At 40.9% G+C, this 16,811-nt stretch overlaps 1 protein-coding gene across 4 annotated transcripts in view; it reads left to right on the top strand.

The window, feature by feature from the left end:
* The window catches only part of LOC118398376 (metabotropic glutamate receptor 1-like), a 51,174-nt gene that overhangs the window by 19,207 nt on the left and 15,156 nt on the right, over window positions 1-16,811 (top strand). For all 4 annotated transcript variants that reach the window (XM_035793648.2, XM_052470675.1, XM_052470676.1 and 1 more), the window contains exon 4: window positions 13,942-14,177. In XM_035793648.2, coding sequence (XP_035649541.1) covers window positions 13,942-14,177 — 236 coding nt within the window. The remainder of the gene's footprint in view (window positions 1-13,941; window positions 14,178-16,811) is intronic.

The raw sequence follows: 16,811 nt of genomic DNA, 5'->3' as shown, positions 1-16,811 counted from the left end.
GAAATACAAAAACATAGAAAAAAGAACATAGAATGCACACCCTAGTCACACCCTGGCCTAACCAAAATAGAGCATAAAAGCCTCTCTATGGCCAGGGCGTGACAGTATGAACTTTTCTTAGTAATCTACTTTAAAAACATTTAGGGTTCAAGTAAAACTTTTGAATAAGTGAAGCTTTTAGAGAGAGGTTTAGTGCTTTTATATTTAATCATCTCAACCCACCCAATTCATATTCATTATATAGATAGGTACGCTTTATTTTGTCTGGTTTAGTATCCCAGATAAAGCAAAATATGTTTTGCTCATATGATTTGAAAAACAGCACCATGCGTTAGTGAGTAAACTGAGATATGACTAAGGAGTTAATCAGGGCAGTTTTTCCATAAATAGGTAGGTATTTACCTCTCCATGGTTGCAGGATCTTGTCTATTTTTACAAGTTTTCTATTGAAATTCATTGTTGAGAGCTTATTTATATCTTTTGTGATATGAATACCATGTATGTCTACAGTACTTCCACATCAGCCCATTTTATAGGTAAACTGCAGGGTAATGTAGCCTTGGAAGCCTTGGATTTCTAATCCTCAAATGTTGTTATTGGATCTGATTTTAATAGCGAGCATTTCGAAGGCCATAGATATGGTGACAGCGGACACCCTTGTTTAACTCCTCTTGACAATTCAAAACTCTCTGAGAAGTAGCCGTTATTTACTATTTTACACCTGGGGTTGCTATACATTATTTGACCCTTTTTATAAGAGAATCACCGAAATTGAAAACATCTAGGTAAATATATATTTATATCATCTTACTTTATCAAATGCCTTTTCAAAATCCACGATAAATACCAGGCCTGGCTTCTTAAATGATTACACCCTATATCAGCTAGATGCAGGGCAGTATTGAATATCACTATCTGTCACCCCAAATTTGTCTCGACCTTTGTGCACCTACGTTGTAAACTTTCATTCATAGGCTAGGTTGTAGCAACCTCATGATGGGTATAGGGGACACTTTTGTATCATGTATTAGCCTAAACCAATTGCTGTTACATTGAACTGGGTGAATGGAATATGAATGACAGTCATCCAATATGCTGTAATAGAAATCAGGCCATGCTCATGAAAAGAAAACCGATCTCCCTCATCTTAAACGACACTTACCGCCACTGGTGTTGCCAATATCAGACCGCTGCGCTATAAGAGCATCGCTGGAAAAAGCGCCTTAACACATAACAGTCTAAGCCCTGTCTAAGCTTGTGGAGGGGGCATTTCTACTAAGCTATATGGAATTGTTTTAAGAAGGTCATACCAAGGATAATTTTGCTATTTGATATGGAATTAGATTATTTATTAATTTGGCTTTACTGCTATTAGCCCATACAAACTCATTGAATAACAGATTCACTACATGGAACAACAGATCGTAATCCCCAAAAAAATCTAAAGGAAGTTTGTTCTGAACTGTCTGTCCTATATCTTAGAGATAAAAGAAAGATCAGGAAACACTTGGTATTTGACATGTTTTTAATCCCTTATTTTTGGCACTAAGCAGTATACTGTATACTGTGCTTTCATTCATTTTTTTCAACTGGTACCAGGGAACCTTCAGATGAGTATTGTGAGGCCTGTGGGCGTTCTAGAGTAACATGTATGTGTTCTAAGAGTCTCATTCCACATCGGGGTCATATTACATCGGGGTCATATTAGTGTCTAGGCCAAACTGTTTGGACGCTACAGGAAAAAGTTGGCAGATCAGCTGTACCGACTTCAGACGAGTTCGAAGACGCTTGAGAGGGTCGAAGAGTAAAATGGATAACACCATTGTATTCATAAGAATTCATGCAGATTCCATGCAGATGTGAGAAGACTGATTTTCGGGATGTCTCATGGTCTGACAAACACCACTCTAGCTCTGTCACCTTTCACCGGTTGTGGTGGATTGAGACGCACCCATTGCAGATATCTCTAGTTTAAACAGACAGATTTTTACAGGGATATTTCTTTTAATGCTAATTGGATTTCTTTAGATCATGTCCAATTAATTATCCATCATAATGAAGCTCCAGTGTTTTCCCTGTCTCACCTCTCTTACATTCCTTTTCCGATCTTGAATCCTTCCCTATCTCCCTCCATATCTTCTTCCATCCTTCCCGATTCCTTCCTCTCTCCACTCCACACGAGAGGATTTTTTTTTTTTTGCTGGTGGGTAGGCCTCCATGGGCGAGAGAAAGAACTGGTGGCTTAGCTCTACATGCTTCTAGGTCAGAGAGAGAGAGAGAGAGTGAGAGGACAGTGAAAGAGGGAGATGAAGAAAGACTGACGGAGAAACGTTCTGGGCCAAAACACATATGTGCGTGAGTGTGTGTGTGTCTAAAGCTTGGCTACAGTGTCATGGTTACACAGGCTTGGAGGTTGGCTGACAGATATTAGCTGATCAAAACACAGCCTGCTATTCCATGCTAATTTGTGTCGTTGCTTGCCAGTCGAGTGAGACGCTGTTGATGTGTATGTGAGAAAGAAAGACAGAGAGAGAGAGAGAGAGGAAGAGAGATGGCTAGAAATGGTATTAGACCTTAGGGTTGAGGGAGTGTGAAAGACGGGCAAAGACACACAGAGAGAAAGAGAGGGAACAAGGTTAGGCTTCTAGTTGAAATAGGGAGCAAGATAGAGGTAGAGTGACTTGACTGAGATGTAGAGAGAAGGAGAGGTGAAGGGAGGGATTATGAGAAATGGAGAGAGAGGATTTCTTCCTATGACAGACAAAAATGCATAAAATCCAAGAGTGAGAGAGAGTGAGAGAGAAACAGACTGAGAGAAAGAAAGAGAATCAGACACACAGATACAGACAGACAGACAGACGGGCAGGTTTAGAGTCTGAGAGCTCTTGTTTTAGAGCTCTGCTGTTGAACACTCGCCTGCTCTTCAGAGGAGGGCCAGGTGCACGCTCATACGGGAATACTTTATTCCTGCAGCCCCAGGCCTGTTTTAACACCCCACAGTACTTACACCACTCACTCTCCTCTTGTGTTATATTCTATTCTCGGTCAGATGGCTTGTCTTTTGTCTCCATCTCCCAGTGAAGTTGCTGAGGGTAACTAGCGGGGGAAGGAATCAGACAGTTGCAGATTGATCATCTCCATGGTTTCGCTACATCTGTTGCTCTTACCATTGTGTCAATCTTTGGGTCCTGTCACAATCTGTGAATGACAATCAGGTCCATTTGTAGAGATCTTCAGGGACTCTAGTGCCTTGGTCTGTAGTTTGAATCAAGATATTTTTCACGACTTCAGTCATTGTTTCATATCAGCATACAATAGATAGATGTGTTCAGAAAAAGAATGTAATTCATAATGAATTTCATCATGCATCAAGGCAAAGCTAAGCAACAGTGGAATGTACTGTGGTTAGTTGAATGTGGTTAGGTTGCATCATTGTGTCTGAGAGCATTTTGCTATATGTTTAATATCTCTGACTCTCTCTCGTTTGACTATGATAAAACGATGCAGCACTAGATCATAATGAAACAGACATTTTTCGTTGATGATATCCAACAGCCCAGAAAATTATTATTTCCCCTTTCTTTTTGAATTAACATTAAAACATTACTCAGGATCATTTTAGGTAACTCAAATATTTACTTTCTGAAACAAAGTTTAATGGACCTTCGTTCACATGGAGCACTTTTTAGAAAAATGTTTCACCCATGGATTTGCCTTTCAAAGTGAATCATCCAAGTAGGTATTTGAATGTCTGGTTCCCTACCTTAGATTGTCTGGGTTGGCATGTGCCTAGCAATGGCATGAAAAGTAGGTTCCTTCAAATGAAAGACACCAAAACAACTCTCCATCTCTAGCTTGCAAAACACAAACCTCAAAAACAATGTTTAAGGTTAAATGTAAGCATTAACTCTGAATTTTTAAGGTTAGGGTTAAGTTTAGGCATTAACTGTAATGGGTGCGGTGCGTGTTGGTGGCAGGGAAGTCAGGCGCAGGAGAACGAACTTGGTCTAAATGGAGTCGTTTAATAAGTGCTGACAAAAACCAAAATATACAAAATATACAAAATAATCAAAGTGGGTACAAAACCCGTCGCACACCAACACACAACTTGCACATAACAAATCTCCGACAAGGACATGAGGGGAAACAGAGGGTTAAATACACAACATGTAATTGATGGGATTGGATCCAGGTGTGAAGGAAGACAAGACAAAACCAATGGAAAATGAAAAATGGATCAGCGATGGCTAGAAGGACGTCGACCACCGAACACCGCCCGAACAAGGAGAGGGACCGGCTTTCGGCGGAAGTCGTGACATTAACTCAGAAATCTTAAGGTTAGGCATTAACCCAGAATGGTTAAGGTCAGGCTTACGATTTGGGATATGCTTAAAACAAAAATCTAAAAAAATAACTTTCTATCGCTGGATTCAAATTTTCAACCTTTGGAATCCGCCATCCCCGTCCACAACGCCTTAGCAAAACCGAAACCTACTTGAAGGTAACAGTTCTCACTGTTGGCCCTAGTGGCCAGTTGCCACATCATCTCCCGATGTCCTCAAACACTTGATTGATGTGAAATACTGACTTGTATCACGAGTGACCTGGCTGGATTTGGCATTAGATTTAATGTATGTGATGTGATGTCTTGGTGATGTGAATCCACTTCAATCAGTATATATGAAGGGAAGAAGACAGGTTGAAGAATGCTTTTTAAGCCATGAGAAAATTGAGACATTGATTGTGTATGTATGCCATTTAGAGGGTGAATGGGCAAGACAAAAGATCTAAGTGCCGTTGAACGGGGTATGGTAGGTAGTAGGTGCCAGGCGCACCGGTTTGAGTGTTTCAAGAACTGCAACACTGCTGGGTTTTTCACTCTCAACAGTTTCTTGTGTGTATCAAAAAGAACGGAGGACCAAGGCACTCTTCATATAATTAATTAAAATGCCTTTATTTGTATGGCATGTTCAATGGACAACTCCAATGCATTTCGGCTGCATGGCCTTCATTAGGGAGTACAAAGATGCGCTAATACAATGTTCTCTTTTGAACAACGTTTTCCAATCAACCCTGATTTTGAAGTGGTTACAGAATTCATTGGACAACACCAAGTAAACAATACTATATATTAGATATGTAATCAAAATGCAAATCAAGGCTAGAAGCATTAGAACCATTAGAAAAGACAAAGTAGTTCTAGACTTGAATAGGACTGGGCAAAGTGGTGAGAGTAGGGGAGCCATACATTTTATAGTACACTAAATCACAGCAAACAACTGTGTACATCAAGAATGGTCCACCATCCAAAGGACATCCAGCCTACTCGACACAACTGGACACAATTCGAGTCAACATTGGCCAGCATCCGTGTGGAATGCTTTCGACACCCTGTAGAGTCCATGTCCCGACAAGTTGAGGCTGTTCTGAGGGCAAAAGGGAGTGTGTTTTGTACACTCAATGTATATTCTCCCTCAGGATGTGGTTGGAGGTAACACTGAACAGATGTCCCATCACAAGGGGGCACTAACACCTCATGTCAGGACGGGACGTCCCGTAGAGGGAACCATAGATTTAGAGAGAAGGTTTATTATTATTATTATTATTATATATTATTATTATATATTATTATAAGGTTTGAAGGGAGCAGTATCACACCGTGTGATGAGCTCTGAGCCCCGGCGTGAGCTACACACACTAGTCTACTCTACAAAGCTTCCCAGCATAGTGGACTGAGCTGTGTAGAGAAGCACATGTGTGGCTCTAGAACCCTTGACAGCTGTCTCCTCTGACTCAAGTATAACTACCTTGTATGGAAATTATGTGCCTGACCTGCTTACTGATTTTACTTCATTACCCAGGGGAAATTGCATTTGATGCATTAAAAGCAACAGGCACAGAATGTGTCATCAACATGTTGTTACAGCAATCACTGAAATGCAATAGGCTACAGTTCTGTTAACTCAACGGTGAATCACTCTTTTGATCAGGATTGACACAAAAAACTGCTCACAGATTACTTTCCCCAACAGCGTTGGCTGTTAGTTGCAACATATCTACCTTTAGTCACCACCACCAGTGCCTTTTCCATCCAATACCCAACGTCCCCCATTAGAAAGACTGTGTGTGGGGAGCATAGTCAGTCCCATACACGCAATTAGCACCATTCCTTTAGCTCCCCATCTAATGCTGCCTGCCTCAATGCTGTTATTACTACTGCATTTGAATAAGCTGCTTTTCCATTCATATTCTCTCAGAACACATGAGAATACTGTATAGTACAGTATTTACACTGTAATTTGCCTCACCTCTGTAATCACTGATAATAATTAGGATTGAAAAAGGACCAAGATGGTTATACATAAGGAATATGTGATCGGGAGACTGATTTTCTTCTGTTATTTTTACTCCTGTCCTTGCATCTATTTTCACCAGTGTTGCTTAGGCCTGGGACAGACGAGGACAGCCTTGGCTACCAGCATGGGGTGCATTATAGTGAAGTAGGTCAGTATAGTGAGACAGAGGGAATCTGCCTGCCAGTGATTCCTGCCTTACAGATTATATTTCAACCATTTTCTCAGAAAAGGCTGTGAAGTGAAGGGTGCTGTTCTTTATGGGCGGCCCCCCTTTCAGCATTATAGAGATGATCTCTAAGTCTCTATTTCCCCATTTAGGATTATCCCCCGGTGTGTGTGTGGCATGATCTCTGCGCCTGACAGGACACACACCAGTGTGTGCCTGTGTATGATTCGAGAGGCCCAGCTCTATTCCTCTCCTCCCTCTGCCATGATGCTACCCTTTTAACTCATTATTCAAATCTAGGTTTAGATTAAGTTTATTGGGGCATGTTGTGGGGGGTGTTGGCTAGTCAAGGGATGTCCCTTTCAGGTTATAGCTGTGATTCGTGTTTTGATGGAGAAAGTACATTTTGCTCCCTGAGGTTAGCGTGTTGCTAACGTTACAATCCCCATGGAGATTTGGTTTTGTTTGATGAGAGGCTAGGAGACTTGGGTGAATGGCTCTGAGTCTAGGCTTGTCCGTCAAACAATAGCCTCTCGGGAACATATCTCAACACAGAAAGTCCACAGTTTTAAGATAATAGCACAATTCTAGCACATATCGCATACTGTAGAATGCCACAGAGGAGGCAAAGATATGTCTACAGCTTTGTGTGTGATTACACACAATAGTAGTTTCACAAAGTCTTTCACAGTTGACTTATGAGTCTAAATTGCATCTCTTTTTGTTTCACTGAACAGTAGGCTTTACACACATAATTTGAATATTCATAATGTGCCACAGACTTGAATTGATAAACAGAAAACATTGTCAAGGACATCTCTCTCCAATTGATGCATTCGTTTTCTTTCTAGTATGAAGGACTAGTGAATGACATTGAAATGATCAGAAAGGGCATGCTGGGTTGGCATCTGGATGTCATTGTGAGATCAGAACACGCTGAGGCTGAAACAATTTCCTTGATGGCCCCCGAGCTCACTTTTCCCTTGTTATAGTTCGCACACATGCAGTACGCATGAAAATGCATGCATACATGTGCATGCACACATACACAATTGAACAATTGCATACATACACACACACACACACACACACACACACACACACACACACACACACACACACACACACACACACACACACACACACACACACACACACACACACACACACACACACCTCAACTTGAGGCAGGAAAACATGAAAACAGTCACTATGGTTCGGGAAAACACATTTCCTATGTAATACTTAAACATGGAGAATTGCCGGCTGGTAGCCAACTAGCAGTAAATCTGTCTCTCCAAACACAGTACGCCATCGGTCCAAGGCAAACGGATCTGGGAGATGAATCTCTAAACTGGGGCGTGATGAATAAGTAAAGGCTGCTTGATCTGGATAGTGTTTTAATGGATCCCAGCTCGGCCAGGGTCGTTGAGCTGCCTCGGGAGAGGCCTGGCCTGCCTACCGTCATCTAGCTAACAAACTGCCACTTCTCTCAAAATGAACTGGATCAGGAAGGAAGAGAAGGGGAAGAGGGAAGAGAGAATGATGAAGAAGGGAAGATGGGGGAGGTTGGGCAAAATAGAAAAACAGGGAGAAAGAAGACGAGGAGAAAGAGAGAAGAGGGAGCGAAGGAAAGAGGGGGTGGGTTAAGATTGAGAGAAAGAAAGGAGAGAGAGTGGGAACTGCGGGGTGAGGAGAAAAGATAGGGTAGAGGTAGGGCTTGGCTCTATACAATTCAAACGTTATGGTGGTTTGAATATAATCGGGTCATTTGGCATTCTACTGGTCTTTAGACACCTACGTTTGTTTGGTTATTCTTATTAAGTGTCTGCTTGTGTCAAATGAGCCAGAACAAGGGAACGCATAATGAATCTCTTTATTTTCTACTTTTTAAGAAACTATTTTACAATCCATTCTCTCTCTCAGGAGAGAGTGCATGTGATTAAGGCTCTTCCCCGCCAATTAATTCATGGCTTCATAAATATACAAATGCGTTCGCTATCAAACTGGAACTAGATCATCTGAAATAGTCTGGGGGATTTGTTTGTTTGTTCTCTCTCCTGGCACTCAGACCACTCAACTGAAAGATCTGCTGTGTTTTAGCTATTAATGATCTAACTGTTGGCTCGGAAGCTCTTCCACAACGTTGTCTCACAACACTAAGCATCCGTCAATCATCTGGCCAATGTTTTCTCACACACACACACACACACAGAGAGATATCTCTAATTGACCACTTGATGCATGTGGTAATTTGGCCTTAAGTATATTTCTCTAGGAAAACAGTTGAATTTGATAGTAATTTACTGGAATAACAGGGAAGGAATATGCTAGAAATGATGCTGCCTCCAGTAATTAAACTAGCCTAGCTGTGGTGTGGTGGGAGTAATATTAATCGAAATAGAAGAAACAAACAATATTCTTATGTGTTCTACCTGGAACTTCTAAGTAATACATATGGCAGCAAATACACATAACAGATTAATACAAAAATAATTATGGAAATATAATTACAATATAGTATGGCAGAGGAAGATCATTTTTTACATGCTAATAAGTAATCGAATATCTGATAAGATCATTTATGTTTTTCTGTATGTTGGTGGTGTATTTGTGTGTGTTTTTACAGCGACCTTTACAGAGAACATACACTTTTATTATAATTTTAATTGATGACTCATATAAGTAATATACGTTGTCTTAAATATGTCACACCATATCTAAACTCAGCAAAAAAATAACCGTCCCTTTTTCAGGACCCTGTCTTTCAAAGATAATTCGTAAAAATCCAAATAACTTCACATATCTTCATTGGAAAGGATTTAAGCACTGTTTCCCATGCTTTTTCAATGACCCATAAACAATTAATGAACATACACCTGTGGAATGGTTGTTAAGACACTAACAGCTTACAGACGGTAGGCAATTAAGGTCACAGTTATGAAAACTTAGGCCACTAAAGAGGCTTTTCTACTGACTCTGAAAAACACCAAAAGAAAGATGCCCAGGGTCCCTGCTCATCTGCGTGTATGTCCCTTAGGCATGCTGCAAGGAGGCATGAGGACTGCAGATGTGGCCAGGGCAATAAATTGCAACGTCCGTACTGTGAGACGCCTAAGTCAGCGCTACAGGGAGGACGAACAGCTGATCATCCTCGCAGTGACAGACCACGTGTAACAACACCTGCACAGGATCGGTACATCCGAACATCACACAGGTACAGGATGGCAACAACAACTGCCCGAGTTACACGAGGAACGCACAATCCCTCCATCAGTGCTCAGACTGTCCGCAATAGGCTGAGAAAGGCTGGACTTAGGGCTTGTAAGCCTGTTGTAAGGCAGGTCCTCACCAGACATCACCGGCAACAACGTCGCCTATGGGGACAAACCCACCGTTGCTGGACCAGACAGGACTGGAAAAAAGTGGAGGGTCCGTCATAGTCTGGGGCGGTGTGTCACAGCATCATCGAACTGATCTTGTTGTCATTGCAGGCAATCTCAGCGCTGTGCGTTACAGGGAAGACATCCTCCTCCCTCCTCCCCCTTCCTGCAGGCTCATCTTGACATGACCCTCCAGCATGATAATGCCACCAGTCATACTGCTCGTTCTGTGCGGGATTTCCTGTCAGTGTTCTGTCATGGCCAGCAAAGAGCCCGGATCTCAATCCCATTGAGCACGTCTGGGACCTGTTGGATTGGAAGGAGAGGGCTAGGGCCATTCCCCCCAGAAATGTCCGGGAACTTGCAGGTGCCTTGGTGGAAGAGTGGGGTAACATGTGGGGCGGCAGGTAGCCTAGTGGTTAGAGCATTGGACTAGTTACCGAAAGGTTGCAAGATCGAATCCCCGAGCTGACAAGATAAAAATCTGTCGTTCTGCCCATGAACAAGGCAGTTAACCCACTGTTCCTAGGCCGTTATTGAAAATAATAATTTGTTCTCAACTGACTTGCCTAGTTAAATAAAGGTTAAAAAAAACATCTCACAGCAAGAACTGCCAAATCTGGTGCTGTCCATGAGGAGATGCACTGCAGTACTTAATGCAGCTATATGGACTCACCATATATTGACTTTTACTTTTGACCCCCCATTATTCCATTTCTGTTAGTCACATGTCTGTCCACATGTCTGTGGAACTTGTTCAATTTCTCAGTTGTTGAATCTTGTTTTGTTCATACAAATATTTACACATGTTAAGTTTGCTGAAAATAAACGCAGTTGACAGTGAGAGGAAGTTTACTTTTTTGCTGAGTTTATGTAGGAAAATTACCACAAACATGTATTCGATTGAAGTTTCCACAAATACCTCACTAACATATAAAGCAAAACACAAAATCTTACCAGATACTTTTTGTACAAATCATCTTCTCCTGCCATACAAGATTCTTATGAAATGTTCATCATTCTTTTCCATATAAGATAGCAATTGTATGTGTTTGATAGTATTAGTATAGCTGTGGTGGGTCTGTGTTTTCATGAATATTGGATAAAAATACCATTAACAGTATTCATGATACATGAACTCATGAAACTTAGCTAGGTATGAATTCAATCAAATTTGGCCTCCCTTGGTTTGACTGTTTTGATGAGATATTTAAACTAAGTAGATATAGCACAGCAGGATCCAGCGACGGCATGAAGAGAGAGGGAGAGGGAGTCATTTTTTCTTTATCACAAACTCCGATGTGAAAACAGCGATGCATGTCTACCTTGGCAACAACTCATAAATTATTCATTGAGATGTTAAATAAATGCTCCACACACACACACACACACCAAACCCAATCACTCTCTCTCTCTCTCTCTGCCATAGCCTGCTGTTGCAGTTCTCCACGTCTGTGGGGACAAATATTGGAGGTCCGTATATAACACTGTATCAAATTTAGAACATCAAATGCAGTCAGCTACCTTGGGTCAGGGAATGAACTAGACTAGTGATAGGGAGGGAGGGGGAGGGCGGGCGCAGGGAACAATAATTATGTTGTTGTGATTGTGAATATTTGATGGGTGGAAGAGTGACAGTGGTTTGGGATTTGAGCATAAATGCACATTGAGTGCACACACCCACACAGCCTCAGAGGCAAATGTGACTGTGACAAATCAGATGCATGTCTCTGGCCTAAACTCAATTATGACAGAGGAAGTTATGATTCTGTTTGGCTAACCTTTCTAAAAAAAATACTTTATAAACAAACACCCAGAATTCAGAGGTGTGTCAGTGGAGGATTATTCCATTGGCATCACCTTAACTGCGCTCAAGAAAGCAGGGAAACATTTTCCTGTGCTAAAAAAAAAAACACTTAAAAATGTTCAAGCAGTCCACTACATCATATGCTTCATATCCCTTGGATTTCACAGTTTATCTCAGACCTCTTTTAAAATGGCAGAACATAACACACACCAACCTGGTCTCAGAGCATTTCGTATTATTCTGTGCGTATTCCCGAAGGCTCCATTTAGTATGATACGTTAGGTTTGATATGGGTACATAAGACAGATTGTTACTTCAGGCAGTCTACACTCTAAAAATGAGGAGTGCAACAACGGTTTTTCGAAGATCCTCAAAGTTCTTTGAAGAACCTTAAGGTTCTTGGCACTGAAAATTGCCCCCTAAAGGTACTTCCAAGAACCCCGTAGGAGGCAGGGTTCATCGAGGAACCTCCTTAGTTGGTGGGGGTTCTTGCAGGAACCTAACTGCCCAACTAAAACTAAAACGTAATTGAAAAAAATAAATAAAAAAATAAAATAATAATTTGACCTTTTATATAAAAAAAATATTATTAATAATAATAATAATAGGGGAGGGGGGGTAGTTAAAAAATTAACCCCAAAATAACTTAATGTGAAGTTTCAATGTGAAGGACCACTAAAGGATACTCCAGGCACCTTTTATTTTTAGAGTGTAGCAACCCAAAGTTTGCAAGTTTGAATCTCATCATGGACAAATTTAGAATTTAAACAACTTACTACTTTTTTGCTACTTTGCAACTACTTCGCATGTTAACTAACCCTTCCTCTAACCCTTTAACCTAACTCCTAAACTTAACACTAACCTTAACCCTAACCTGGCTAACGTTAGCCATTGTAATTTGTAACATATCATATGAAACGGATGATGGAAATCCACAACTTAATACATACCATACGAAATGTAATTGATACTAAATGGAGGGTCTCGGATTTACTTACATAATAATATGAAATGCTCTGAGACTAGGTTGCACACACACACACACACACACACACCCTCACATATGCTCTTGCCCATCAGAATATCCCTTCTGCGCGTGGTAATTGGCTACTGGCTCACTTACTCTCTAATTGGAGGGTAGCTGTCAACTGTACAGATATTCAAGGCTGCTGCATCCAGAGAAGCACAGCTTAGAAGCTCTGTATATCAACTTGTTTATTTTCTTTGTCTCTGTCTCTAGTCTTTCTTGTTCATCCATCTAAGGGTCTCCAGGCTTCAAATGCATGTCTAAATGAGCTTAGTTTAATGGGGATTCTGACACAGACGGGAAGGAAAACCAACAAGGCGATTGGTGGACTGTAAGTAGAGTTGAAAATGAAGACGGAAGCCATGGGAAGAGGTATAGGAGGACGGGCTCATTGTAGTGGCTGGAATGGAATAAATGAAACCTTCCTCCTATAGCTCCACCCACTAGCATCCACGGATCCACATAGAGATGGAGATAGTAGTGGAGACAGACCTTGGGAACATTCAGTGGTCACAGAGCTCACGCTAAGGGGCTGAAGATCCTTATAGATACCATAAAAACTATGGTAGACTTAAAGGCCACTGCCTATTACCTTGAAGAGCAAAGGAGCAGACCTTTGCAGTGGGATTTGATTGTTGGGAAGGATATGACATAGGACCACAATAGAAATAAGTCATATACGTGTTTGTGTTTACCATAGACGATTCTTAATAAAGTGCATCATTTTGTATGTGTACCTTGTTTTAAATGATCAAATAAACTAAGCAAAATAAAATAACTATGTTCTGCTACTCTTTTGTCCCCTTCTCTCTTCGTGTGGCCTGGTCTGAATGAACGCTGTCAATGAGGGTAACAAGACAGTGAGACTATTCTAACTGACTGACATCCTTGTTGGTTGGATACAGGTTACCACCCATCTTCCAACAGCTCTATCAGATCAGTGTGCAGCTAGAATGCACTAACACTATTGCCACGGCTAGCAGAACGCCCAAGTGTCACTGGATGAATGTCTGAACTCCTGCTCATGAGTTAATAGGGAAATGTAACACAGACAATGATTTAGTCAATCATTTTGTTTTTCCATTGTAATGAACATTTTTTTTCTTCAGAATGAACTTGCTCTTGTTTTGATCAACCTCCCAATACAAATACAGTTCATTATCTGTGTGCTCAGTATTTTCTCTCTCTCTCTCTCTCTCTAGTGATGGATGGGCAGATCGAGATGAGGTGGTGGAGGGGTACGAACAGGAAGCAGAAGGTGGGATCACCATGAAGCTGCAGTCAGAGGAAGTAAAGTCATTTGATGACTACTTCCTGAAGCTGCGTTTGGACACCAACACACGGAACCCGTGGTTCCCAGAGTTCTGGCAGTATCGCTTCCAGTGCCGGCTGGCCGGACATCAACAGGAGATTAAGAAATACAAGAAAGTCTGCTCCGGTGAGAACGACTAATAAACTACACTAGGCTACCCAGAGCCATGAGGACTGAGCAGGGGTTATGTTGGGAATCAACAAAAGCAATGGGAAGAAACATATATATACCATCATCAGATAAAGATCATACAGTATTTTCTATTGTAATAATACATGATAAGATAGGCTGAGGACAAATGAATAGTTAATCTTATTGTTTTGAACATAGGCTAGCAATTGTATGATAATGTATTGTCTCCCTTTTTTCCTTTCCAAATACTCTCTCTGCTTACGAACAAAAGGTGATCTAGGTAAATTGAGTTGTTGCCCCGCCAATGACTAACATAGTGATTACATTTAACACCTGAAATGATGCTTGATAGGCATGCGTTCAAACATTTTGTAAGAAAAAAATATTTTAAGTATTGATGTTATTGTGAGTGTATTCACCTCAACATGAAGGTATTATACATGTACTACTGTGTAATACCTCACTATCTTAAGACTTAAGTAAACCAAAATAGCTTGATCCAAGCATTCAAAACGTGACAAAATTGCAGAGCAGTGTAATGTAGCTATAATTTATGTTATTATGTTATTTTCTCTTCTTAAAGATCTCCAAGGTGGTAAGTGTATATTTCGAGATTAAAGAGATGCTGACTTTACCTGCACCTGCACTGTACTGTATAAGCACTTCACTTTGGCAAGACCTGTAGAGTTTGACTGGTGCTAGCTCTGAGGATTATGTTGGCATGTTGTACTACCACTAGACCAGTGAAATAAATAGAATAAATTGGCTCCAAATTGGCTGCTGTGCTCAGAGAAAGCCTGGGGTAGGGTCAAATCAGTCAAACTCTAATGCAGAAACTCTTGGGTTGTTAAAAAAAAAAAGTACTGCAATGTGAAGAGAGAACAAGGAAGAATGAGTCACTGAAACACCCTGTTCAGTAGAACACCACTGTATGAGAGAGATGTGTTCTATATACGGTGCCTTGCAAAAGTATTCATCCCACTTGGCGTTTTTCCTATTTTGTTCCATTACAACCTGTATTTTACATTGATTTTTTGGGGATTTCATGTAATGGACAAACACACAATAGTCCAAATTGATGAAGTGAAACACACAATAGTCCAAATTGATGAAGTGAAAGGAGAAAAATAACTTGTTTCAAAAAATTCTAAAAAATAAAAAACATAGAAGTGGTGCGTGCATATGTATTCACCCCCTTTGCTATGAAGCCTCTAAATAAGATCTGTTGCAACCAATTACGTTCATAAGTAACATAATTAGTTAAAGAAAGTCCACCTGTGTGCAATCTAAGTGTCACATGATCTGTCACATGATCTCAGTGTATATACATACACCTGTTCTGAAAGGCCCCAGAGTCTGCAACACCACTAAGCAAGGGGCACCACCAAGCAAGCGGTACCATAAAGACCAAGGAGCTCTCCAAACAGTTCAGGGGCAATGTTGTGGAGAAGTACAGATCAGGGTTGGGTTATAAAAAAATATCAGAAACTTTGAACATCCCACAGAGCACCATTAAATCCCTTATTAAAAAATGGAAAGAATATGTCACCATAAAAAACCTGCCAAGAGAGGGCCGCCCACCAAAACTCACGGACCAGGCAAGGAGGGCATTAATCAGAGAGGCAACAAAGAGACCAAAGATAACCCTGAAGGAGCTGCAAAGCTCCACAGCGGAGATTGGAGTATCTGTCCATAGGACCACTTTAAGCCGTACACTCCACAGAGCTGGGCTTTAGAGAAGAGTGTCCAAAAAAAGCAATTTCTTAAATAAATAAGCAAACACAATTGGTGTTCGCCAAAAGGCATATGGGAGACTCCCCAAACATATGGAAGAAGGTACTCTGGTCAGATGAGACAAAAATTTTGTTTTTTGGCCATCAAGGAAAACCTTATATCTGGCGCAAACCCAACACCTCTCATCACCCCGAGAACACTGTTGTGACGTTGTATTATTTAATGTGACGACTGTTGTTCATCGAATGATTAAAGTTTCTAATTGTGTGATTAACTGAATCAAGCAATTATTAACTCATTGACCTAGGGCACCATGGGAAAACTAGTTTCTATTGAGTTTCTATTTCCCAAATTAACCCAAAGAATATCGATTTTACAACAGCCGCTAATTAACCACTTGGCTCTACCAATCTCGTTCTGAACGTCGTATAGCCCATGAATCTGCACAGACCCGGGTCTCACCAATGAATTCGTACCACACCAATCTTAGTTGAATATTTATTTACTAAATACCTAAAATGATGATAAAAGATACACATAGACAAAACACATTATAGGCTATTGATCAAAACTTAGTATAACGGGCCAACACACTATGGCGCGTGTTACCCAAGATGGGGATTTCAATAGAGAGAGAAAAAATAAAGTACACAAGAGAAATATACATTTGGGTGAATTTGTCAGCTATGCTATTCTAACCCTAGCCTTGCCCCAAACTGCCGCTCTTATGGGTCAGAATATAATGATGTAATTACGTGGGGATGATCTCCGAGAATTCTCTGCGTAGGCCTTCAGCTGTTCGATGACGCACTACTCCGGTGCACCTTTCTGAGAGTCCTCCCGATGTCAGTGTCCTTTTTGGCTTAGGAGTCTGTTCCCTCACCCTTTGCTCTG

This window comes from Oncorhynchus keta, chromosome 19 (genome assembly GCF_023373465.1).
Source record: "Oncorhynchus keta strain PuntledgeMale-10-30-2019 chromosome 19, Oket_V2, whole genome shotgun sequence".
NCBI lineage: Eukaryota > Metazoa > Chordata > Actinopteri > Salmoniformes > Salmonidae > Oncorhynchus > Oncorhynchus keta.
This window is presented reverse-complemented; position numbering and strand designations above follow the sequence as displayed.